A 27,221-nucleotide genomic window follows, 5' to 3' on the forward strand; every position below is an offset into this window, starting at 1 on the left:
GCAGAAAATGTGGAGGGGGGAGAGATAAAATCAAGTATTGGCTGCTCTGACTCTTGAGCTATGCTGGCTCCTGGGCTGCCATCAGACCCTAACACAGGCAGGTGCCTCCAGGGGACCAGTTCTGAGAGTATCACCTGCTACCAGGTTGGCGCAGGGACTATTGCTTCAGGTGGATACTCCTTTCCTTCCCTTTCCTTCCCTTTCCTTGTCTCAGTTTGCTCATCTGCAGGATGGAGTAAACATTGGAGCTGCAATGTTCATAGAAATGCATTTTCAGTCTGTAAAGGTCCATGCAAGGTTTATTATGACTATTACATAATCCCCCAAGTGTTCTTACGTCTACTAGTATTTAAACCTTTTTCTTCTTCTTCCCCGTGGCTTTCCTGATAGTAAAGCAGATTCTCCTTAGTGCTGGTCCTTTATAATAAGGCTGCTATGAGCCCCCTGGTTTTCAAACAAGTTTTGTAAAAGAAAACTGTTCTCTGGAGGTGACTGTAGTGTCTCAAAATGGCTTTTGGGGAAAAGGTTGTTTTTGTTTTGTTTTGAGATAAAAAAAAAAATATTTCCATTATATTTTTCTCTTTTTTAAAATTTATTTTTATTGTTGAAAGTATTATAGATGTCCCCTTTCCCCCCATTCACCCCCTCTACCCTTCCCCCATAACCCTATGGTATTTTTCTTAAGCTTTTTATACTTGCTGCTATTCATATGTTGCCTTCTAGAGAGATCCATTGAGAACAAAATGTATAAACAAATAACAGAGAATAAAAATTTTGAAATAGCCAATGGAGTTCATATGGACTGTGTGTATGTGTGTTCATGCACATTATATGATATGGCAAATATATTTTCTGCCAGTAAAATGTTCTGTGGTTTGTGTGATGAAATTAAACTTATCAGTTTCATAATTTTCTTCAAAAAGCACTACTATTTGATGGTGATTCACTGAATAAATGTGAGCATTATTGCATAGTGAGTCCTTGGTTTAGTCTTGCCCCTGAGAGAGATGTTGAGTTTCACGGTATTCTCCCAAAGGTGACTTGTGTTCACCTCTGCTCTGAGGTGTGGCTAGGAGGATAGTTGTTCCTCAGTTTATCTGCCTGTGGTTATGCTTCTGTTCACTTATGTTTTGTCTAAATAGGGTATAAATATTGAAATACACACACATGTTACAATCACAACATGGTGAAGAGGTTGTGAGGTGAGGTGGGTTGGTACTATGTTGGGAGGAGCTAACAGCAGGTGTTTTGTGGCTGAAGGTGTTTCGATGACACTTGATGATGGAAAAACTTCAGAGAAGTTGACCTCAACCCAGGCAGGGTTGCTTATTTGAGCACAAGATGCCTAAAGATCTTTGGGAAACTACCCAGGCTAGAAGTTGTATCATATGATAATTACCAAGAGTAAATCAAGGTATACTAATTTCAAATTAGACCATAGGTTATAGTTTCTGGCAAGTTATAATTTACTAGAGGCCCGGTGCATGAAATTTGTGTACTCGTGGGGCGGGGGGGTCCCCCTCAGCCCAGCCTGCCCCCTCTGGCAGTCCAGGAGCCTTCGGGGGATGTCTGACTGATGCAGAGGTGGGAGAGGCTCCCGCCACTGCCACTGTGCTCACCAGCTGTGAGCCCAGCTTCTGGTTGAACGGCACTCCAGGGGGCAGCTCCTGCATTAAGCATCTGCCCCCTGGTGGTCAGTGTGCATCATAGCGACTGGTCGTCCACTGTCTGGCTGAAACTGGCTATCCAACATCCCCCAAGGGGTCCCAGATTGCGAAAGGCACAGGCTAGGCAGAGGGACCCCACCAGTGCAGGATCAGGGTCAGGGAGGGACGTGGGAGGTTGGCCAGCTGGGGAGGAACTGCTGGAGGGCTCCAGCACTTGTCCAGCCCGTCTCGCTCAGTCCTGATCAGCTGGACCCCAGCAGCAAGCTAACCTACCAGTTGGAGTGTCTTCCCCCTGGTAGTCAGTGCACATCATAGTGAGCATTTGAGTGGCCTTGGCATATCACTAGCATATTACACTTTAATTGGTTGAACGGCCAACTGAACAGCCAGACACTTAGCATATTAGGCTTTTGTTATATAGGATTATCATAACAAGCCCTACAACCTTCATGAAGATTTATATTTCTAATTCCAGCTTTATTTAGAAAAATAATCAGAGAGAAGTTGGTAGTATAGATGACAGACAGTGTTATGGATGCAACAAAAGTTTACTTCCAAATATATGCCCAGATAAAAGCTTGACTGAATTGGAACAGATTTTAGAACCTATGTAGCTTTAAATTTCCAAATCATAAAATTCTCTTTAAGCCATATCTTTCTAATCTTCATCAGCATCCACATGCTTCTCCATAAGCTTACCCATTTAATTCTTGGGCAGAATTAATTTCAAAACATTTTTTTGATCTGGAGATAACTTTTGGCTTCTCAGAATTCTACTCATAAGCTTAAACTTTTCATCTTAAACCATCTCTCTGCTAACCTTTCACTTTTTCAATGGTGGCTACTATTTTCCTACTAATTATCTTGATTAAAGTTCCCTGTTTCTCAAACATCCCTCTCATGACCTCTAGTTAAAAAATTTACAACAGGTTTGTTGACTTTTATTAAATGTAGATAATTAAATAAAATAGCTATTTAAATAATTGTCTATAGAAATCTAATGATTTTCATTTGTTATGCTTGACAGTGAAATTAATCCAAGAGTATATACTATAGCATGCAGACTGGAAGTTCTCTGCTCAGAGTAGTCAAAAACTCTTATTTGGAAAAACTTTTCTAAAAGGAAAACCTCCATTTTACTTGAATGATGACAACAAACTTGCCACAAAGTGAACACAGACAATCCTCTGGTTTCCAGGGAGCCTAGTTTTTCCTATAATCATAAACTTCAGAAAACTTGATTTAAAGACAGCAAGTCCCTCTGCTTATACATCATTATGCCCCAAAGTGACCTTAAGCATTGCAAATGTCCAACTGAGATGGAAGGAGCTATTTAAATGGGAACACTGAAGGTTTTGTAGAATCTCAGAAGGGCTCATCCAGAATTCTCCAGAAGAAATGACAGTGAAGGTCATGGGCTTGGTACCTTCCATGCACCTCACTACTCCCAGAGGAAGGGTGTTGCTCTGTCAGGAAGCAGGGCTATGATGTTAGACCAAGGCTCAGCCCTTCAAGCAGTGGTCTCCAAGGAAAGAAGAGCCAGAGTAGGGATTCCTTCCAGAGGACATGAATAATGAGCAAAGCAATTCATAGAGAAACACGGTGAGATTAAAGCTCAAAGGATAGGGTGGCACAGAGCTTCTCAAGCTTAGAAGACAGAATGCCCCATGGAGCTCTCAGAGCAGCAGCCACCACAGGTCTGTCAACTATGGTTGCAAACTCCAGGCTTTGTTCATGTGAACCTCCTTGACATGTTCTGGGCTCCGGAGCCAAGGACTACCTCTTTCCACCTTACCCTTGACCTGTCCTCAGAGCCCAATTCAACTGGCCTGGCCAGTTGAGGCTCTTTACACCTGTTGATTTGAGTGTTGAGAATGTGACATTTGATGGGATAAATAAAGATCATCCAATAGTAGAGGCATGGTGAGGAGAGCAAGACTGCATTACATGTGGCATTTGGGGCAGCCAGGTAGAAGGGATGCCTTCTACTGAGCAATTTAAGAGACTTTCCAGCTGCCTCTCCTAGACTAAAGGCTCAAAGAAAAGAGATGGTAACAGGAAGCAAGTTTAGTTCCATGTAATCTGATGTCTTAAGCTTTGTCCCTTATAAACACAACTCTCTCTTTACCACATATCACACATATGGTTTGCTGCCTCTGCCTTATGGGGAGGGTTGGACAAAATGTCAGAAGAAGAGAGAAGCAGGAGGCCCCTCTAGGGCCAGCATGGGAGGAGGAGGGTTCCAGGGTTCTCCATCTGCTTTCAAGCCCTCTCTTCCCCATGTGGAATCCCCTTGAGTGAGCTGGAGCATCAGACTTCTCAGAGAGTGATCCACTACCTCACACCCAAACTTAGATCCAGATTTTGTCAGAAAACCTGTAGTTTCACTGTTGCTACTGAAGCTTTCAAGGATGAATTGCATAGCTTGTCATGGAAGAACCTTATGGAGTATTACAGTGGACAGGCTTGCCAGTGTCCTGGCTTGGGCCATGGGAATGGACACAGATTGGGGACATTTTGGGAGCCAAAAGAGGGGAGTTTCTGTGTTTGATGACCAGGGGACTGAGCAGAGAGGGGGACTGGGTATTTGACATGAGGAGACAGTGTCAGATTCCAGCTTGCAGGGTAAAAAGGAGCCAAAAGAAGGCCCCCTGCCCAAACAAGAGGGCAGCCATGGGGAGTTGCCTTGGGGTAGCATTGCCCGAGGCCAAGAGGGCCATTGGCGCAGCCCTGAAACCTGCAGGGGTCTCATCCTGGGGCTCCACTTTGCCTCCTGATGACTCCAAACAGGGCCCCCTAGGCGTAGGGATGATTTCTGGAATCCAGCCTGTTGTGTTTCCCACTACTTCCTGCAGGAGAAGGGGGGAAATGGACAAAGGTAGAAGCCTCCCCACCTTGATTCCTTTCTTTAGACCTTAGTTAGTTATCCCAGTTCTTGCAGCCTTACAGACTAAGTAGGAGACTCCAATCCCAACCCCCAACCCAGATCGGCATAAGCCCAACTTTCTGCTGCATTAGCCTCTTCTTCCTTGACCTAGTGTTCCTATTGTTGTCATTCACCTCCCTCATTCTTCTCTAATTCTGGCTTCTCCCAATACCACCCCATATCCCTCCATCCTTAACCCTGAGACACTCACGTCAATGGTCTTTATTACCACGGTTTGCTGGGACTCCTTACAGGCTTTCTCAGCTTTCTTAATGTTCTCCAGGGTCCACTCAACATTGTTCATGGCCATGATGCCCTCCATGGAACTTCATGGGCATGGGCAGGGTAGGGGACAGACAATAGTTTAGGGTCAACTTAAAGCCTTGACAAAAGGTGTATGAAATATCCTCACTTTGGTGAGCACCAGTTTCATGTCAGCATAAACTGTAAGGAGTGTCTTATAAATCAACTAGAGGCCTGGTGCACAAATTTGTGCATAAGTAGGGTCCGGCCAGCTGCCCTGATCGGGGAGATCAGGCCAGGCTGGCTGTGGGGAGGGGATGCAGGAGGTTGACCAGTCAGCCCTGTCCTCTGTTCGAACTCCCGGTCAAGGGGACAATTTGCATATTAGCCTTTTATTATATAGGATGAAATAATCATAAGTTTGGCAGAAAGAGAAATATCATTAGGACTTAGAGATAGGATTTTTAAGAGTAAAAAAAGAGAAATGTCTGATTCTTTAAAGAAGTGGTTCTTAATCTGAGGGCCATAAAGTCTAAGGATGTTGGTGGAGTAACTTCAGGGACCCTGTAAATGCCCTAAAATTATATGTGAAATGGGGGTGTATCTGCACAGATGTGCATTCTTGGAAAGGGAGTCTCAGAGAGAACTCTTACCTCCAACTAATGAAGGGCCTCTACTGAAAGTAAACACAGTCTGACTGAATCAGGTAGTGCATGAGAAAAAGGCAGACTGAGAATTTGTACATAAGTGATCAGTGATCTCATTTCACACTTGAGGATTTTATAATCCAGGATGACTCACTCTGATACCTCCTCCCCCAGCTCATGGGCCACATAGGTGATGTCAGGGTACCCCATGCAGCTGGAGATGTTGTTCCGGGGATAGTAGAAGAGGAAGATGAGGCACATCTCATTAATGGTGCTGGAACCCCCCTGGAAAAGAAGAGGGAGACAGATGGAGAGACAAAGATACAAAGGCATGCGGAGAGAACAAGGCAGGCAGAAATGGTTTAGGTAGCCATTCTACCAATGAACCTGTTTTCCTTTCTCCTTAACCTCAGCTAACTCACTGATCCTTACCACTCTTCACCACACCTCTTCCTTCCTCCTTCTCTATTTCCAATTGGTGGACAGTTATTCATGTCATTTCCAAAGAAATATTTCACATATCTTCCAATTCCTCTATATTTCCATTGCCACTGTCTTGGTTTGAGAAGATAAGACAAAATATTGAATTTTTTAAAGCCACTCCCTCAGGAGCTTCTCCAGAATTTCCCATCAGTACACATCTAATTCAGGACCCACTCAAATATGTCACACGTTCTCATCACTGTACTATAGAGAGACCTTATGGTTTTCCCTATGAATTTCCCTAGTACATTATCTCCATTCTATTCTAATGATGCATATCACTTTCTACCTTGTATTAGAACCATTTTAAGAGCAGTGTTTTATTCCTCAGTAGCAAGCAACTCCTTTTGAATTTGATAAGATTGGAACCATTCCTTACACACAATATGGGTGGGGTTCCTTGTGACCATAATAACAATAGCTGACTCTAATTGAACATCTGCTACAAGTCAGACAGTGACCTAGATGCTTTACATGCATTAATCAACTCTCACAACACTTATGCAATAGATAATATTGTTGATTCTTTTATAAATTAGAAAACTGAGACACAAAGAACTTGAATAACTTATCTACAGTTAGAAAGCTACTAATGATTGTGTTGGCATTCAAAGCCAGGCAATGAGCCTTCAAGTCCATGCATTTGTCATGCTGACTATGCGGGGAGAGAGCTACTTACAAAAGTCAAGAAGTCTCGGTCCAATGTCTGGTAGTGACACTCTATTAGCAACTCGTCTCCCTATTTGAGTGAAACACAGAGGCCAAAAGTAAGACATAGAGAGACTGGACCAGTCTTAGAACTATATTGGCTAACACTAATGTTCCCTGAGCCTGCTTGTCCCCAACACCAGCCGTGCCTCCCCTGGGATCCCACCGGCTTGATCTCCACCCGATGAGGTAAATCTCGAGTCTCTTGAAGATTGAAGTCATAGGAGTCATCTTTACAGATTGTTCGGAGTTGTGTTCCATTTCTGGAGGGAGAGAAAGGGGGGAGACAGGAATAAGGTGAGGAGGATGAAGTGGGGAGGGTGTCTATCAATAAAGAAGCTGTGTGGGGCATCACTCTGTGGGTATAAATTGTTCATAAAACAAGAAAGCTCCTCCTTCCACAGTCTTCCTCAAGGCATCTCTGCTCTGTGGATAATTCTGGTTCCTCCTTACTCCTAAACTTATACTGCAGAATAAATAACTGTTTCTAAGATTTATTCCCACATGCACAAAGGAAAGCTTCAAATCCTTACCTGTACTGCACAGCCTGCAGAGCCCGCCCAGCCAGGTGGGTGTGGAGCAGGTAGCCATATACCTGTATGTCAGGCACCAGGGCCCCATTCATCTGTGACAGGGAGGAGAGGCAGCTGGTTAGTTAAGAACTCTCATCTTTCCCTGCCCCTTGATTCTCCACCCTTAATATTTGACACCTTCTCTCATAACTGACATGAACCCCTTTAGTGTTTACCTGGCCCCAATCCCTGCCCCACTCCCCCTGTCCCCAAAGCCCTGACTCCTTCTATCCCTTGCATAATCCCAGTTAGTGATTTTTCTGCGCACCAGGCTGTAGTCATTGTCCAAGTGTCGGGTGCAGGCTGTGTGTAGATCAGACCAGATCTGTGATGGGGAACCTCCCAGCCTCCCAGCCTCACCTCTTCAAACTTCTCTGTTTTACACAGTCCATAGGACATGAAGGACTCAGCACCAGGGGGTATGAAGTGGATGGGGAACGTGAGGAAGCCCAGCTGCAGGACTCCCATGTCGTATTTGCGCAGGTGTGCCGTGTAGTACATTCGAATCCCCGAGGTGTCGTGCACACCTGGTGCAGAAAGGCAAACCACAGAAGGCAGGAGAGGAGTTCACAATGTGGGAAGAAAGAGGCCCAGGAAAGGTGTTAGCAAAAGAAGTCAGCACACATCCCAAGACTCCTTCCCAATTCCTAGAGGCATCAGACAGCCTGCCCAGCTCTTCCATAAATGCTCAGATGCTCACCAGGAAGGTTGTGAAAATTGCTGTAATGAATCTCCAGTCGGATCCACTGGGGGTCCAAGGGGGTCCCAATAGAGATGCCCACATCATCTGGAAACTGGTAACTCTGTTTAATGAGGGGAATTGGGCAGCAAGAAAGACTGGAGCTAGGGGCAGGCTGGGAATTAGGTGCAGGGACCCATCCCAGACCTCCCTGTCTCCCAGCCTTCATCAGCCCAGCAATCCCAGTTCCCAACATCATGCACCCCTTAGCCACCTATCTCTTCATCACAGGACTCACTGTGCCCCCGACAGCCCAGCCCACGATGACCTGGGAGCAGAGGGAGAATGCGGGGTCAGCCCCATAGCAGTCGCTGATGCCCGTGGGCAGAACACTGGCATTGCCACAGGCGTACACAAGGATGTGATGCACCATCGTCTCGTTGTGGTAGACCAACTTGGGCTCAAACTGGGGGTGAGGAGCGTGAGGGGGGTGAAAGGCAAAGCATAGTCACAATCCTCTATGTCAAGTCTTATTCTCCATGTTCCCCTTTCCCAAATAAAACTGCACCCATTCCCTGCTCCTCTCAGATTTTCTTTCTCTTCCATTTCTTCTGGTTTTTTTTCTTCCGAAACTTGTCATTTCCTTCTCAACTCTGACTCCTCTCTTGCCTCCACCCTTTTAAAAACTCTCTCTGAGAGCACAGAATGCTAACGCCCATGACTTCAGCCTTTCCCTTACTAACCTCATTAGTCTGTGATATCTGAGCATGAAACCACTTCTTGTTGGATTCTCTCTCTAAAGAATATATGGCTCCCCCACTTTTGCCACTTACTATAAGATCATACTTTTATTTATTTAATCAAAATTGGAACCACCCAAATGTGGAATCAGGTGACCAAGTTTGCATTCCCTCTAGCCCTTGGCCATGCCTCTCCCAGCCAACACCTCCTCCTGGACTAAGAGTACAATTCTGGGGCCGGGGTGGGGCTTACATTTTGTTCTTTGCAAACTTAAGAATTCATGAACTTCATCAAAATCTCAGATGCATTGTGCGGCTGGAATGAAACAGTGCTGGGAGCTATAGTTCTGGGCTCAGGAAATCATGAAACTACCATGTCCACCAAACCTAACCTGGCCCCATGTTAGCCCCACTGCTTCCCTTCTGCTTCCTCCCAGCAATCGTCTGATTGACATCATCCCCTCCCAATCCACTGAGCTGCTCAACTGCCTTGACAGTATCCCATCGTCTGGTTCACCATACCTTGTAGATGTGATGCTTCTTACTGACGATGGGGAGAGGGAGGAAGGTACAGGCATACGTGGTGTCATCCTCTGGGATAAGGAACTGGAGAGAGACACACACAGGCTAAGGTGGGGTGGGAGTGAGGCTCCCAGAGAATAAAAGAAAGGGACAGAGCATGGAGGAGTGTCCACTTTAAGGTCAGTTTGGCCATCATCCAGGGACTGAGAGAAGTCAGAGAAACTTCAATTCTAGGAACGTACTGAATATTGGGTATAAGAGGAGGGTGTGGATTGACCAGGAAGATGGGAAGGGGGCTGGAGGAGGCTGGGTGTGATGGAGGGATCTTACATCAGTGATCTCTAAGTCATGGATGATTGTGTCCTCGGGTACATCATGATCATCTGGGTGGAGTATTTGTAGCAGGAAGATGGACTTGACAAAAGTACGCTCCGGGTCCAGCTTCAGCATGTCATCCAGGCCATAGGCAGCCAGCACTCTCACCGTGTCGCTCTGGGGGAGTCATGGGCATTGAGATGCTACACCCATGAGGAGCCCTTTGCACACACCCAAGGACCAATACAAACCACTTGCTCATGTCTACACAGTGGGATGGAAAGAGCTTCAGGTTCAGGGATGAGAGCTAGTCAGGTCCTAGTTCTGCCTCTGAGGACAACTTGTTGGAAACGTTGAGCAAGGCACATCCCCTCTCTTATTCCCTCTCTATGCCTGTGTCCACATCTGGTAAATGACACTCTAAAGTTCAGTGAAATCAGACAGGGTACTTCTTAAGAGGAAGGCTAAGCGGGGCGGGGGGGGAGGGGGTTGCTGAATCAGTGGGAAGTGATGCTATAGAGGGCTGGTGGCTTTTAAGAGTAGGCACAATTGAAATGAAGATAGAAGTCCTAGGAACTGTGACTGGCTACCTGAGATGCATGGACATTCCAGCATAGGGGTGACTATATCTCCCCAGAAGAAAAAGCAGTCTGTGCTCAAATACTTTTCTCCCCTCCTTAATTTACCGTAATGTCTTTGTCTTGAGGGTCGCAGGAGCGGAAGGGCCTTGAGAAAAGCATGGTGGTATAGACACCATCTTCTGTTAGCCTCAGCAGCTTAGCATCCTGACTCCCGTCCTCCTCCAGGGTGTCTTCATCCACCAGGTGCTGATCCTGGGGTCCAACGAAGGTCAAGAATAAGAACCAGGAGTCCCAAGAGCAGCCAGTATCCCTTTAGCTCCCCTAAGATACTAGTTTAGCAGAACCAAGGGCTTCTTTATTATGTACTTTGCTCCTAGGACAGATCAGGGCATCAAGGGTGGAACCTTGGGTCAGAGGGGACGGACAATGTCTGATTTGAGTTTGACCTTGCTTGACTTCAGTTTCAAATCTCACCTCCATCAATCCTAATATTCCTGTATCTCTAACCCTTGAAAGCTCACTTACTCTCTGAACTCTTTATGTTATTCATCCTGTCCTGTGGCTTCCCTATATCAGTGCAGGAGATGGATGAGCTGCTTCTTTGTCTATAAAATGGGATAATAATCATCCACCTCATAGTGATGCTGTGAGGTTTAACATGCAAAGAATTTGGAGCAATGTCTGGTTACTTGTACATAACAATTTTAAGCTAAAAATGCTTCTGTGGCTGTTATGATTAGACTATTTTGTGCTGTGGTGTACCTGACAAAGCTGGAAGGAAATTGAGGAGGAAGACTGTCTCAAACAGCTGTGACTCTCCCCCGTGACCTGCATTAAGTGGGCTATTAGCAGACATGTGGGACAGGACTCTCTCAGTCCAGTAGTCCATTCCTTAGCACCTAGGGACACAGAGTCCGAAGACGTAGACTGAATTTCTCCAATGGCCATTTCTGTAGGGAGAGGTCAGCAGCCAGCTGGTGTTCTGGGTGTGTGCCTGCATGTTTGGAAAACGTGGATCCTTCCTGGACTCAAAGCCATCCCAAACCCCAGCAAGAGACCCTCATCCTTGGAAGAAAGTCACCCTCCAACTTACCGAGAAATAGACATTGCCATCAGGCAAGACTCCTCCAACAACCAGATCGCCTCCCACGAAGGTGTAGCCATTTGTGACTCCCAAGCCCACCCAACCAGTTGTTTGGACCTGGAGCTCAAAAGTGATCATCTCAGCCTCAAGGTCAAAGTCCCAGCGCAGGAAAATGACATTGGAAGAATCTAGGAACCTGGAATAACGCAATCGAGATGTGAGGCCAAGGCGGTTGCCTTGGGAGGGGGCTGCCAGAACCATAAGTAGAAGGAGCCTGAAGAGAAGGTCACAGGCCATGGCTCCTGGGGTCTGGAGCATGTCTGCTGCAGGTGAACACTCAATAACTATGGACTTATATGTGCTTTCCCTGTGCTAGGCACCATGCCATAGGGGAGGGACAGACTGGGGTTCTTCTGATCTGATCATCCCCTGGGCTCAGAGTGGTGCCACTTACATAACCCTGGAGGGATGAGGTGTCCAGAGAGGGTGCAGAGCAGATTGCTCTTGCCCTGGACTGGGGACTTATTATGAAATTCTCAGGAGTAAATCTTTGAGCCTCTTCCACCCAACCTCATGCTAGTGTCCTGACAATGGGGACCTTACAGAATCAAGGGAGTTTTAGTTCCTCTCTTCTGTTCTTTTCTTCTCTCCTCTCCTCCCTCCCCTTTTACCTCCCCTTCTCCACATCCTTGGATCCTCGGATGTCCTTACTGAGCACTCCATCCTCTGGCATATGTCCCCCACCCCAGTTTTCATGGGCATTTTCTATATATAGAAACGAGCATGAGCAGAGGTGTGGTGGTAGTGCCTTTGAACCTGCCTCCCAGTCCAGCAGGAAGGAGAGAAGTTGTTGGGAGGGGGTTAGGGGACGGCTATGATTTCCATCTCCTGTGGGAGTCTTTTGCTGCTAATCCCTGGAAGGACATGTAGAGGTGAAGGAGCCATAATCAGCTTTCAGGTGGGCGAGTCTGGGCAGCTTTGAGTTTTTGCACATTCCTGGGGAGGAGCAAGGAGGAGGGGGAGGTGAGGGGAAACAGGGAGAGAATGTGGATAAACATGAACTTGCCTCTGAGAGGCTTTGTGCTTTATCTTTCCTCCCAAGAAGCCTACAGGGACTTCCACTGGAGGCTTGGTCCAGCATCCCCACTGGTATGGTGCAAATAATAAACGGCCAGAAAAAATGTTAGAATATTAGAACACAAGAGTAAAAAGTGATATTAGATCCTCTAAATTTTCCAATCCACTTAATTTTTAGATGAGGAAACAGAAACACCAAGAATAACATGAATAGTGCATGTGCCTGGTCACTGTCCAGGCAGAGCTACCAGGACACAGGGCCCTGCCTCCAGGCCAGTGCTCTCTCCAACAGTCCCTTAAGTCACAGACACCAACAGGGCATTGGCCCCCACTGTACATTTCCACCGTGGCTCCTCCTGGGTGGAGTTGGTGTCATCACTGACTGCTTCTTTGGGAGGGGTCCAAATTTTCACCCTTATACCAAAGTTCTTTCTTTCCAGAGTTGGACACAGGTGATCTGGGGCAGGAAACCACCTCATTGACCTCTTCACCTCCAGTGTCCTTCCTCCATTAGACAATGGACAGGCTCCTCCCCACAGGAATGCAGTTCAAATGAAGGTGGACAGGAGCTGGAACACCTGTTTATGCCTTCATTCAGAGCATGAATATTCTTCTTCTCCTCCCTCCTAGGAGGGCAACCATAATGCCAAACTCAGAGCATGGGAGAAGGTAGGTAGCTAGGCAGCCATCTGGAAGAAAGAGGCTTACCTTGGCCTAGGTTGGGAGCCAGGCCAAAATCAGAGGAGGAGCTTGGGGAGGCAATGACCTTGAGGAGCAGGAATTCAGGTAGGAGATAACAGGAGTATCCGAGACACTCTGATCCCAATCACATTTGGGGATTAAGGCAAAGGGAGGGGACGGCAGGGAGACAGGACAGCCAGCCTAGTAAACTGAGATGTGCCCAGGATCCCTTATCCTGCAATCTGTCCAGCTCAGCCTCAGTGCTGGCCTCAGGAGGAGGTAGAGTCATGGATAAGAGCTGGAGTCAGCCATTGCTAGCCAGGGAATCTGTGTCTGGGCACCTTCTGGCTTCCCATGGGGGCTTTCTTTCCCTTTCCTCCTTCGTTCCCCAGTTACGCTTTCCTCCCAGCCCCCTTTCCTTTTACAATCTAATCCCCAGAGAGACTTTCTCCACAGAGAGCTCAGAATTAAATGCACGTGGCTTGTTGGGTGAGGACATCTCTCTTGGCCCGTGCATTTTTCTGGTATTCAGGATATGTGATTTGGGCACTGCTTCCTGGAGCTTCATCCTTCTCCATCTCTGGGGTAACAAGGTGGGAACTGGTAATGGAACAAAAGGCAAAAGTGAATCAGCACATGAGTATTTAGAAAGTAGTGCAATTGACATTTTGTGCACAATTAGATTTGAAATAGGGCGATGCAAAAAAAATCAATGAAGTCACTTTATACGCAAAATTGTAGAATGAAAATCTATTTTTTTAAATCAAGAGAAACAGTTTCAAAGTTAGCAAGACAAGTGAATTATAAATTGTATTATGCTGCCACCAAATGGATCCTTTGTCAAAATCATGGGAACCCTATTGCATGATTACAACTTCTGAAGATTAAAAAAAAAAAAAAATTAGTGAATATGGGAGGTGCAAACCCCCAGGTGCCAGGTGCTGCTGGGCCCTGATGTGGAGACTTTCCAGGGACATGGGTCTGCAGACTTGCCCTGCTCTAGTTCCCTCCATCATTTATCAAGTGTCTGTGATGGGCAGACACCCACTTGGAACATTGACTTGAATATTGTGCAGTTTCAAGTCTTGAAATAGTGAGGTTCAACTGCTAAACCCCTCTGCTTCTCCATACTGTTGTCTGTAAAATGCTGAGGTTGGAGAGATGGTAGATATGGGGCCTTATTTTAAATCTAATTTGCCAGATCATTGGTTTATAAACTTTCTGAAAAATGAGGCCTCTTAATGCAAAAAGTTAGGAGAACTTGTTATTTTAATCTCTGTTGGTTAAGTGATAGATGTTTAGAGAAAGATAAAAACTACTATTAATTCTACCATATTTTAATTGAATTTGAAATTTGCCATTGCATAAAAGTCCACTTTACAAAGGGCTTACTCTGTGCCAAGCTTTGCTCTAAGAACTTTCCATATATTAATCCATTTATCCCTATGAAATAACTTCCATTATTATCTCAATTTTACAGATGGAGAAACTGAGGCCCAAAGTCACACCCCTAGGTAATGGCAGCACTATGAATCATTGGGAAAATATAATTAAAGACAAAAATCTCCTCATAATTCAGAATCTTGTCACAAAGGCAGAAGAGAGAGAAAACACGTTTATTATTGAATAAGTATTAAATCAGAAGGTGACACATCCCAGGCATTTCTTTCAGAGATCGCCAAGACAAAGAAATCTTAGCCTTTTATATAGGCCAGCAGAACCCATTACACACATGTTCTCAAGAGAAGCAATGACTGGCCCTCAAATGAGAGGACTTGACAGGACCCTTTGCTAATCTATAGTTCATCCTAGAGTCCCCTGGTAACCAGGATGTCCCTCTGTGTTTGCTAAACGCCTTTATCTAAAGAAAAAATAAACTTGGCATATCTTTACGACAGTTATTTGCAGCTTCCAGTGAGACATCTGCTCTAAATTGAGTTTAGGCTCATTCTCCTTGATGGTTATATTTCAAAGAGATGCTTGCAGGTCTTTGAGAAAGACATCTCTGGGTCTTGAGCCTGGCAAGAATTGTTTAGCTTTTAAAAAGATTTATATACTGGTACATTTCAAAGAGACAGAGAAAGAACTTACAAGTTTTCTAAAGTAAATGCTCTCAGAAAATGGAGGAGAGGGAAGTCTCTTTTGTTACTTTTAACCGGGAGAATTAAGCTCTGATGTTGAGTTTGTATTCCCCCTTACAGAGGGAAACACAGATAACTGGAGATAAGCATCTATTGTCTAAGGCCCAGTGTGGCCTTGCAGCAGCCTCTGCCCATATATGAAGCATATGGGGGAGGAGGGAAGTCCTTGTTTAATCTCCAAGGTCTTTTGGTTGCACTGAGGTATTTTGATTCCTTGCAAAGATTTGAGGCACAGTTCAGAAGCACCATTCTAGGACACTCTGGGACACAGGAGAGGCTGCAGGGCCAGTGAGTGAAGACTCCTGGGGACTGTGAGGACATGTGCCTACATGTGTGGAGTGGGGGTTGGCGCCAGACGTAGGAAACGCTCTCCAGTTTGAGGTTTGAGCTTCAGTGAGAAGATGAGAAAGACGTTGTGTTTCCTGAAAAAGCCACTCCCTTTTGAGTTTCAGGCCCAGAGAGTGTCAGCCACTAATTGCCTCCTTACAGGCCAGGGTCCTGTGCTCCTGCCTGGCTGGCCCTGTCCCACTGCCCCCTGGCCCACTGCCCTGTTGGAGAGGACCCCAGGAGCCAGGGAATGGCATTACTTTCCCTTTTGTGGGGCTGGGTGCTCATGGCTGCCCTGAGCACAGGTCAGATGCCAGGAGGAGAGAGCCACTCAGTGGGTTGATGGAGAGAAAGAGAGCTGGGTCACTGGGGCACCAGGAGGCACAGAAAGTTGGCTCCTGGATCCCAGCCTGGCCCAGATACTCCCAGGAATAGCCTCTTGCCCTGAGAAAGTATCCTTTCTGTCCCCAGATGTCTCCTATCAATACCGCTCATGGGACCTCCTCTTCAGGATTTGCCTGTCCTAGTTATTTCTGGGGTGACCTTCACCCCCAGGACCTCCAGCCTGGCCTGTCTGTGTATTTCAGGTGCCAATGCGAGCTTGGTGGAGCAAAGGCCCAGGTGGGCCCTGGTACGTCGGGGACAAGCTGAAACCCTGAGCTGCTTCCTGAGGGATGCCCAGTACCCCTATATGAGCTGGTACCAACAGGATCTCCAGGGGCAACTCCAGGTGCTGGCCATTCTGCGGTTTTCTGGGGACAAGGAGGTCATATCCCTTCCTGGAGCGGATTACCAGGCCACCCGGGTCAATGACACGGAGCTGAGGCTGCAGGTGGCCAATGTGACTCAGGGCAGAACCCTGTACTGCACCTGCAGCAAAGACACAGTGAGAAACCCTCCTTGGACAGATGAATAAAAACCGCGCTCAGTTCCCACCCACGGACCCAAGCTCCTCCTCCTCCTCTGCGCGACAGCACCACAAGCCTGCTTGTCCCCGCCCCAGATTCTCCCTTCTGGCCTCTTTACCGCAGGTGAATGCGGCCTGCATAGCGATGGACCACAGGTCTGGACCACCTGCAGACCTTGGCTCTGCCACCTGTGAGCTGCGGGGAAGACTGCATCTCTCTGAACGGCAGTTTCTGTGTCCGTAAAGTACAGACAGCAGCTCTACTCAGCTCAGAGGGCCCCTGCGAGGATTAAGCATAAGATACAGGTACCCTGGAAGCTCTTAATTAGCATTAGCTCCAGCATATGTCATTTTATTACCAGTCTCAACGCTCACAAGGGTGCTCAAAAGAGAAGATTTTGGGAGCTCAGAAAAGGGGAGAATGAATGTATCAATCTGTGGACCTGCTACTCACACCCATGGAACAAGTAAACACCCACTTTTCCAATTAGATCCCCATTCTCAGTGCACACCACCACCTCAGCTCCTCACACTCCAGTCTCAGGTTGATCGTTTTAAAAGTGAGGTCCTACCGTGGAGGGCTTACCCAATACTCACCTTTCAAAAAGCCATGGCTCAGAGCCGGGTCTGCACCTGGAGTCAGAGCAGGGCATGGCTAGGAGGCCAGACCCCAGCAAACATCCGGGAACCACCACTGGGAGGTGCACTGTGGGAGAGGCCAGGTTCTGAGACCTCTGCAAAGACTGGAGGCAGGCTGGGCTGTAGTAGCTGAGCCACTCTGCTTCTAGTTCGGAGCTGCTGCAACCCAAGTGAGCAGGTAACTGGGGTGCAGGTGGGAGTGAGTGAAGAGAAGGCATTTCAAAGGTACCTCAGTCGCTAAAAGGAGGGGTGGGTGGTTGTGGTGCCCAGGGGCTGCCAAGCACCCTTTCCTCAGCACTTGTATAGAGAGGGGAGTTTTTTCCATCAGGGGGCGCCATCGGCCCACAGTTCTCCGAGCTCCGCACAGACAGGGGTCCTGTGATCAGTCACAGGTGTTGGTCCTCTCTCAGCCTCCTCTCAGGTGTTGTGGTGAAAACCTGCTCGGCTCTAGAGGAAGACAGTAAGGAGAGGCGGTCTAGAGCCCAGAGCAGAGCCCGGCCCAGAGTCCTGGACACATTGTGATACCTGTGTCCTCTCAGCCCTCCAGAAAGGGTACCCCTGTTTGAGAACACGGTCACTGGGAGGTCCTTGGCCACCAAGGTGCTATTAAATACAGAGCAGATGGCAGGCCCTGGGCAACCAGCTTTTAAAGGTAAGTTGAGGCCCTCTGCTGGAGTGATGGAAGCCACCATTGATCTGATGGGTTCCCTTTTACCTCAGTCCCTGAGACCTACCTGGAGATTTCCTAGATGCAGTTCCGCTCATTTGTACCATAAACTGAGATTAATACCATTGCCGAGGCCCTAGGTACTTAAACTAGCCCTCCTAGACTGATGGATGCTAGGGGTTCAAACAATACTTTTAATCCATTGTTTATCACTTGTTTTTGCTTTGTGATCCAATCTGAGAATGTTTTGTTTTTAAATTTTTAAATATTTTTCAGTTGGAATTGACATTTAATATTATATTTAACAAACAATACTTGCTTTGTGATTAAGTGGATTATGTTACTCCCTCAGTGAACTGAAAAGATTTCACCTCGTTTATGCATGGTTCTGTTTGCATGTGTACTTCTGTGATATTAATACCTCTCAGAGGGATGCCCTGAAGAAAATAAGAGAACAGAAATCTTCTCAGGAGATAGAAATTTAATCAACATATCTAGTTGTTTTCTCTCTTGAGATCAAATGTATATGCATTTCTTGGGAGTGTCAGGTGCTCGGAAGGAGCATGATGTAGGAAATGCTTGGGAAATAATTATGTAGTATGGATTTTCAGGGTCAGCTTGAGCGGGAGGATAATTTTGTCCAATGGGAATTCTCACCAGAATGCTCTCACTTGCAAAGACTTTCATAATCAGATGGACAAGCTGGTCTGCTCTGAAATTCTTTCTCATTCTTCCAAGTTGTTTTTCTTAATGGCTTTATAAACAAAGGGAACAATGGGACCACAAGGGACATATGCAGGGACTTCTTGCCTGGCTCACTTGGTTACCACCACTGCTGAAGACCCCATTGGCCAGTGTCAGTGACCAACCTCAGCCCTGACCTATTACTGTACTCCAGATATCCCACCAGCCAGGTGGTTGTAGGTGGGTCCCTTGCATTATGCTCTTTGTCCACACTGAAAATGACATATTATAGATTTGGATTTTCTTTCCCTTGTCATCATCACTCCCAGCCCCACCATCCTTGAGTACATGTATTCCACACACAAAAAAAGGAATGTATTTTTCAACTGAGGAAGTCACCTGACAATGACAGTGATCATACAGCAAACTGATGCCCATGGAATTCAGTGCTCTTAACATATGCTTCATCATCTAGAATCATCTGAACTTATAAGACATCAGTATGACCTATTGAAATTTTAGCACCATTTCAAGTTGGAAGAAATCTCTATTTGGCAGCAAAAACCATCTATTTCTACCAAAGCTAAAATTTCAGTTAATAACTTATACAAAGGTGAAGCTCTCACAATTGCACTTAATAATCCACATACAAAATGTTACTTTTCAACAAGCTAGGCTTCACTGCTTCAGAGGTTTTAGAAACTTAGAGAGGACAAGATTTACTGATGTAACTTCTTATGTCATAAGCCCCCTGTCAGCCTTTGTGTTAACCTCTCATGGCTCAACTCCATACGCAGAATCCTGCAGAAAGAATGACCAGAATCTATGCCTGGTGTTGAGAGTTGGATGGACGAGGAGAAACAAAGTGCAGTACCTCCCAGAGCCTCCCTCCTTACACCCTTTCCTCCTACCTAGACTCCTATTTAGCCCACTTCTTGTCAGACTTTCTTTTCCCAATGGCATGTGTAAGTTGCAGATGTTTAATTCAATGCAAGTAGTAGGCATTTTGTCACCCCAAGTGGCTATCGAGTGGCTTTTTTCCTCTATAATAAGTCAATTTGTTAGAGAGAACACTATCCCCATTTCATAAACTTTAACTGTCTAAGGGTAACTGAGTTTGCCATCTTCATTGACAGGGGAAGTAGGAGGGTTGTCGCATATAGTCACAGTACAGGTATGTACAAGTCACCTTTTCTGTTGGGCAGAAATGAGATAGGTATGCAGGATGGAACCCAAGGAGTTTATTTAGATTTGCTTGTGAGGCTGGACATGGGTACAGGCTATGCCAAATGGTCCAGAATTCCTGCTGAGGGAGCTCAGTTGTTTCGGATTGTATTTTCAATCCAGGGTACATAGTTAAATATTCTGGTATAGATGCCAACATCAGCTCTCAAAACACATCCATCAGTAAAAGTGAGGATTCCTTGAAGTATTCCATTGCAGACTGCTGGAGCAGCTGTGACTTCCTGCCAGGAAAAAGAAAACTGGGTTATCTTTCTGGCAAAAGGCACTGGAACAAAATGGGAACAGAAAGGTATTGAGAGTAGCTTACCTTGCAGGACTGCCTTCTTCCTGGCACAATGCCCAAACACAACATACTTTTTGTGATGTCATAACTTTTATAGGCAATGCGGCAATTAGTATTAGAGATAACAGAGATGTTCACATTCTGCAGTGAGTCAGGGTCCTTGGCTATAGGAAAGAGAGAAGTAAAACGTCCTCAGATACCAAACCTTCTCTTCTTCTTTCCCTCTTCTTCAACATATTTCCTCTTCTCCCAGCAGAAAGGAAAAGAGGCCAAATACTGAGAGAAATCAGAACTGTGGCAGGTAGGACAACAGGAAAGTATCAGATTAACAATTTTTCATGATACAAATGTCTATCTCCTTACAAAATAGATTAAACTCTTGGAAGTCGATCTCTGCAATGAAATGAAACAAATTACTTTAAAATTTTTCTGGAAAATTAAGCATTTAAAGAGTGTCCTGTGAAATGAAGTTTTATTTATTTATTTAGCTTTCATATTTTTTATTTGTCCCATATTTTAAATTTATCACTGACTCCTTTTTAAAAAAAATATATTTTATTGATTTTTTACAGAGAGGAAGGGAGAGGGATAGAGAGCCAGAAACATCCATGAGAGAGAAACATCGATCAGCTGCCTCCTGCACACCCCCTACTGGGGATGTGCCTGCAACCAAGGTACATGCCCTTGACCGGAATCAAACCTGGGACCTTTCAGTCCGCAGGCCAATGCTCTATTCACTGAGACAAACTGGTTAGGGCCACTGACTCCTTTTTAATTTATTGAAATATATTAGACTTGCAATGTTGTGTACATTTAAGGTGTACATGTTGATTTGATACGTTTATGTAGTGTAATATGATTGCCATTGTAGCAATAGTTAGAATCAATATCACATCACATAATTATAATTTCTTTTTTTGTGGTGGGAATAATTAAGATCTAGTCTCTTAGCAAGTTGGATTATAATACAATATTGTTGTTTATAGTCACCATACTGTGCATTAGATTTCTAGGACTTGTTTATCTACTAATTGCAAGTTTGTACCCTTAAACTATATGTCTATTTTGAGCTTAAAGGAATTTAGAGAGCTCTATGCTTAGTTTTTCATTTGTCAGATAAAAAAAATCCAGTATATGCTCACAAAATTAACTCAAAAAGTGATTTTCTTAAACCCATAACATAAGAATTAAAAAGTTCTTTAAAGAACTTAAAAGTGGGTCTTAAAAGAACTTAAAAGTAGGTCTCTTGATTTCTAATTCAAGTTATTTTCTTTATATCAATGGTTTGCAAATACTGTGGACTGTGCAGACTGATGACAAAGTTTTTGTGGGTTTTTTTTTTCAGTGCAGCAGAATGAGATAAACAAGAACAAAGTAATAGTAATATTTATGTTAGGTATTCTTGCCAAGGAGTTTTCATTGGGAAAAGTAGTTTATTTTGTTTTTCTAATGGGATTGTGTTTATTTGAATTTCTTTATCTGGAAATGGTATATTCATTCTTGAAAAGAAAATTTTTGATGTTCTTTGTTTTCTTTTCCAGTCCAGCAATAATGGTATGGCTCGGCATTTCTTCTGGGAATGCATTTTTTAAAAATTTAAAGAATATTTTTAATTGCAGTTGACAAATATTATTTTGTATTAGTTTCAAGGTGTACAGCATACTGCATAAATGGGAAATAATTTTTAAGAAATGCTTAATTCACTACTTCATGAGCCAGATAAAAATAAGCTGCACTTATTTTTTTGTAAGTTACTGGTCTTTGGCAACCAAAATGAATCAGATATACTGCTCACCCATGGGCGTTTGCCTATTTTAAAAACTCACATTGACTCTCAAAGGACAAGGAATTTTTATTTGTCTAGAGGACATTATAATAAGTGAAATAAGCTGACACAGAAATTCAAATAGTGTATGATCTTCCCTAAGTGTGGAATCTAAACAAGCTGAACTCATGGAAACAGACTAGAATGGCAGTTGCTGAGGCTTGAGGTGGGGCATATGGAGGTATGTTGACCTAAGAGTATAAACTTTCAGTTATAAGATGAAGAAGTTCTGGGGATTTAATGCACAGCATGGTGACTGTAGTATATAATATTATATTTTTGTGTATTTAAAATTGTCTAAGAGCATAGATATTAAATGCTTTCAACACACACACACACACACACACACACACACAGAGTAAATATGTAAGGTAATGCATAGTTAGCTTGATTGGGGCATCACTTCACAATATATATATACACCTTCAATATGTGAGGTGTTTATCTGTCAATTATACCTCAATAAAGCTGGGGAAATAAGAATTTCTACTTTTAAATATATTCAAAAAAATGTAGCCCAAGGTGTGAAGGTATTGACTGAAGAGCAGTTAAAAAAGGCTGCAGTGATGGCAGGATTACTAGGATAAGTGTATAGCCACTTGCTTCTAGAAAAAAAGTAGCAGTGGGAGGATGAAAGTAATCTGACAGGCTTGTTGAAAATGACTCTCCTCCCATACTATGGTTTCTAGTGTCTGGTGTATATTAAATATACTCAAATAAGTTACTCATGAGTAAAATTCAATCAATAGTTTTTCCTAAGGGACAATATCATAGTTCTGTTTTTCTTATACTTCATCAGTTTTCCCCCTTTCCCAGTATTCACTATCTTGGTTCACAGCTACAAAGAGGTGATAGAATTTGAATGAAAATTTTGGAATGGGGTAGGCAGTAGACAGGCACAAAAGTTAGCCAAGAGAAAGCTGTATTAGCGTACTCAAAGTTTTGTGTGTGTGTGTGTGTGTGTGTGTTTTTAATGGAATCTGAAAACTGTGACATAGAAGAAAGTTGAGTTAGAACATGTAGTTTGGTGGTTTCAAATTACATGTAGAGACTTTTACTGATAAAATCATGAGAGTCACTTTTTCATTTGCTGAATACATGAAAGAATGTTCAGAATATCACCAGTTCAAAATGTTTCAGAAATATTTTTCTTAAACTTTTCATTATTTATGTCTATCACAATCTTGCATCAGGAAGGTCTGCCTGATTAAGCACAATATCATGTATGCACCTTATTTTTAATACATAAGTATTATTTCATGATATTTAAAGGCAATTTTCTTGATTGCCTAGAATAGTTTGAAAACATCTAATATAGGTTAAGGCACATTTTAGAGTTAAGAGGGTCCATGGTAAAATGGCCCATTATCACACAGCAAAATAGGACCAGAATACAAATGTCTTCTTTCCACCAACACCACTTCTATTTTATATGAAAGCAAAGATGATAGAAAGATACAGTGGATGAAAAGGCTTAAAGGACTCCATAAGTGAGGTTTAGGGAGGTGGTAAAGGAGATAAAACAGATGAATAAAGAGGTTAAAAGAAAGAACTGGGAGAATCATAGAAGCCAAGAGTAGAGAAGAGATAGAAGCATGTCTGATTCTGAGAGATGATCTTGGGGTCACTCACAGATGTCACATATGTTGTAAGCCCAGGTGGAGACCATGCACATGGTGTTTTCGCTGGGAGGTTCTTTGGGCAGGCTGACCAGTTTCACGTAGTCATTGACTTCAATGTATCTTTCCAACTTGATCAACATTAGGTTATTCTCAATAGAAGTGATTGAGAAGTATGGATGATTAATCATCTTTGAATAGCCAACCACTTGTACATCTTGTTCAGTGAGGCTTGATGGGTTTGTAACGCCCAATACCACCTTAAGATTCCTGGAACAATATAGGTGTTCTTGAGAGGACTTAACAGAGATGGCTTATCCATCCTTCTGGCCCTTTATTAGCTCCTCCCCACAGACTTATTTCTCTATTACTGAACATCCCCAGAAGGCCTCCCTAAATCCCATTTAATTAATCAGTCCCAGGCAGGGGTCTGTTCCCAACCTGAGCACCCCAAGAATAGAGGGGCATTGGGGGCTTATTACTCACAGTAAGTTGCAGCTTGAAGCTGTAATCACCCACAGGGGGTGGATCAGGACTCCAGTGCAGGGCAAGTAATCAGATTTCAAATAGACCAAATAGGGGGGAGTGATGTCATGTATGTAATCTGGGTCATAGGCCAAAGCACCTGGAAAGAGAAGCATAGACAGGAAATTCTGAGATTTTTTTTCAGAGATCACTTGAAAAAACAAGGAAAATTAATAGACCCAAATTTCCCTATCCTTCTCTCCAATATCTTCAACTGTAAGCTGAATTTGTAATCTGGCTTACTTTGTTGTAAAATATTAAGAAAACTAGAGGCCCAGTGCATGAAATTCATGCACAGGGGTGGGGGATGGGGGATGTTTGTCCCTCAGCCCAGCCTGCACCCTCTCGCAATCTGGGACCCCTCTGGTAGGGTCCCTAGTCCTTGCCAGTGATCAGGGCCTATCAGGGCTTTCCTTCCCCTCGCTGCCTGCAGCTGGCCCCTCCCTTGCCACTGCCATTGCTTGCCATCTGTGCAGCACTGCCCCCCCCCTTCCAGTCCCCTGCCACCGGTCACCTCCCACTGTGGGCAACAAGCATGGGGTGCGATCGCTTGGCTGGCCCTGCACACCTGCCACAGCATTGCTGGCCAGTGGCCTAGGCCTCCCTCTGTGGGGTGATGGATTGCAGGGCCCCCAGATCGATCACCCAGCAGAGGGAGGCCCCCCACACACACTGCAGCACTGCCAGCCGGGTGGCCTGGGCCTCCCTCTGCAGGGCAATTGATCACAGGGCTCTGTGATTGATGGCTTTGTAGAGGGAGGCCCTGCCCACCCAGCCGGGGCTCCACGATTGATTGCCATGCAGAGGGTGGCCTGGGCCTCCCTCTGTGGGGCAATCGTGGGGCGATGGCAGGGCCCCCTTGACCAATCGCATTGCACCCGCCTTGACTGGCCTGGTGCCAGTGCATGTCATAGGGTGGTCGTCTGGGAGGTCATCTGGACAGTGGTTCTGCTGTTCCATTATTCGGTCTATTTGCATATTACGCTGTTATTGTTATAGATGATAGAAACATATTTATTTCAAAAGATAAAAGGTTTTTTCCCTTTCAGTCATCAATACGTATTATTCCAATGAAAACACAAGCTTTCTCAAATACCTTCCACAATTTAGTGGACATATGTTAAATTAATGCTTGAAGAACTTAACTATTTTTATCAGTTTTAGAATGCTTTGACCAATCTCATCCTGTCCTCCCAATAGCAATGTAAGGGAGAACAAATGTGCCATTTAAGGAACAGACCAAATACTAACAGAGTCTAAGGAGGGAAATCACCCATTCATTCAAAAAGAAAACATTGAGTATCTAGTGGTACCAGGCTGTTCAATGTGCTTGGGCTATGTAGTGAAAAATACAGAGAAATATCTCTGCTCTCGTACATTCTAATGAGTGGAGACATTCAGTAATAACAAACATAATACCTAAGTAAATTAGACAGTATGTTAGATGGTGATTAGTGCTTTGGAACAAAAGTAGAACAAGGAAAGAGGGGGAGGGAAGGAAGTAGCAGGTGTGTGTGTGTGTGTGTGTGTGTGTGTGTGTGTGTGTGTTGGGGGCACTGTGCAGTATTACATCAGTAGTCAAAGTAAATCTCATGGGCATGAGGGATAAACAGTAAAAAAAAGCTGGGTGAGGGAGATAATCAGATATCTGGGTAACAGGATTCAGGCAGAGGAAACAGCTGGAGCCGAGTACTAATGCTTGTTTAAGGAACAACAACAGAGGCCAATGTGGCTGGCATGATGAGTGATGGCGAGAAGAGCAGGAAAGGAGAGAGGCCAAAGAAGTAATGCAGAGCTTTATAGGACGTGGACTTGTCTATGAGTGAAAAGGGATATGTGATGTGTGATGAATAAGTGCTGATAATTTCCTTATGGAGAAGTGTTGAGTGTAAGAGTATAAAGCAGAGAGGCCTGTTACGAGAATCATTTGATAATCCAAACAAGAGATGGTGGCTTGGCCCATGGTGAGCAGTGGAGGTGATAAGATATTATTGGATTCAGATTTGTTTAGAAGATGTAGTCAACAAAATTTTCCAAACAGATTGAATGTGGCATGTGAGAGAAAGGGGATTTATGATAAACTCCAGGGTTTTTGCCTGAATATTGGAACCATGCCCCAACAAGACCTCATACCAAAATCAATCCTGTTCTAGACAGGCTCAGGGTCAGCTCTCACTCTTCCTTAGGAGCAGGTCTGGCATTGGGGTTCCAATGTCCATGCCACCTCCAAAAGCATACAACAGTCAGCCTGAGGTGAGGCAGACAGGCAGTGTCATAGGAGGAAACCTGGTGGGGATGGTGGCAGCAGTGAGGGAGAGGGAATCAAGCCTACACTTGTAGTCTGAAATGTTGTTCCTATCTTTATCCACCTTTCATGCTTCCCCCAGGACTTATCTTTGGCAAGTAAAGAAAAATGTGCCAACACTCACGAGGCAGATTCAAGATCACCCAGAAGAGGATCAACTTCATAATGATGCCAAAACCTTTTCAAAGGATGAAGTTCAACTCAGAGTCTCTGGAAAGGATGAAGAGAAGAGGGAGACAGACAGAGAGAGAGAGAGAGAGAGAGAGAGAGAGAGAGAGAGAAGGATTAATTAAGATAAGGCAAGAAAGGTCTGGGAAAAATTATCATCTTAATTCTATCAATGGCAGGATTCAGTTCCAGAAGAAGTGCTTGTCAGTCAGAGTAGGTGGTGGTATCAAATGTTAGAAGAAGAAGAACAGAGATCAGGTGACTTGGTCCTTGACATATTAGAGAATAGATCAGTGTTTTGCTCTCCATCATATTAAAAAGTACCTAATCTGAGAGATGTTGAAGCTTACAGTGTGTCCATAGCCTCCTTCTCTCTAGTCCCTCCTTTGTGAAACTCTGAAATCATATCCCTCTGTGAACTGCATGCAGGATACTGGCCCCACCCATCTATGTGATGCTAGCTCCTGTTTGTATGCCATTGACATTCATCTCCAGTGGCTATAACACAGCACTTGTGCTGACCTCAACCCCTCTGCCTGACATTAAATACCTACCTCCTCAGATATATCAGCCCTTTCCTTCATGTCACTACTCTCCCATTTATTTAGTCAACCAGCCACCCCATAATTTATATTGTGCATCTGACTCGTGCTAGGCTTTGTGCTTATTATTGAATTTGCCTAAATGTGAAGACACTTTCTGCTTTCAAAGAGCTTATAGCCTAGTGGAATGATAGGGACATTAAAAGGCAATTACAAAACAACGTATTCAGAGCTAAAATTCTATACCACTGTCTAGGTGGGAAAATTTGCAAAACACCTATCTGTTAAATCATTCATGTCAAATATATAAGGAAATCTTAAAACTCAACAATAAGGAAACAAACAGCCCGATTAAAAAGGGGGTCAAATATCTGAACAGACACCTTACCAAATGTCTGCTCAGGCTGCCATAACAAAAT

General features: G+C 44.5%; 2 protein-coding genes and 1 gene segment (V, D, J or C); 1 reads left to right on the plus strand and 2 right to left on the minus strand.

The window, feature by feature from the left end:
• Positions 1–4,273: 4,273 nt before the first annotated feature.
• Positions 4,274–11,485, minus strand: LOC308246827 (putative DBH-like monooxygenase protein 2; the record flags this gene model as incomplete). Its single annotated transcript, XM_080665167.1, has 13 exons — positions 4,274–4,516; positions 4,805–4,919; positions 5,638–5,768; positions 6,646–6,705; positions 6,841–6,937; positions 7,208–7,299; positions 7,607–7,773; positions 7,947–8,049; positions 8,224–8,391; positions 9,188–9,271; positions 9,518–9,679; positions 10,189–10,335; positions 11,177–11,485. 13 exons carry the CDS (start codon positions 11,483–11,485, stop codon positions 4,274–4,276), a joined length of 1,878 nt encoding a protein of 625 aa, XP_080521293.1.
• Positions 11,486–15,886: 4,401 nt separating this feature from the next.
• LOC308246829 (T-cell receptor beta chain V region E1-like) lies at positions 15,887–16,309 on the plus strand. The segment is given in 1 exon: positions 15,887–16,309.
• A 3,297-nt stretch (positions 16,310–19,606) lies between these two features.
• LOC308246830 (putative inactive serine protease 58) lies at positions 19,607–26,256 on the minus strand (the record flags this gene model as incomplete). Its single annotated transcript, XM_080665169.1, has 5 exons — positions 19,607–19,756; positions 19,843–19,982; positions 23,276–23,532; positions 23,749–23,887; positions 26,217–26,256. 5 exons carry the CDS (start codon positions 26,254–26,256, stop codon positions 19,607–19,609), a joined length of 726 nt encoding a protein of 241 aa, XP_080521295.1.
• Between the last annotated feature and the right edge of the window lie 965 nt (positions 26,257–27,221).

This window comes from Plecotus auritus, assembly GCF_963455305.1.
Source record: "Plecotus auritus genome assembly, chromosome: 4".
Classification (NCBI taxonomy): Eukaryota; Metazoa; Chordata; class Mammalia; order Chiroptera; family Vespertilionidae; genus Plecotus; species Plecotus auritus.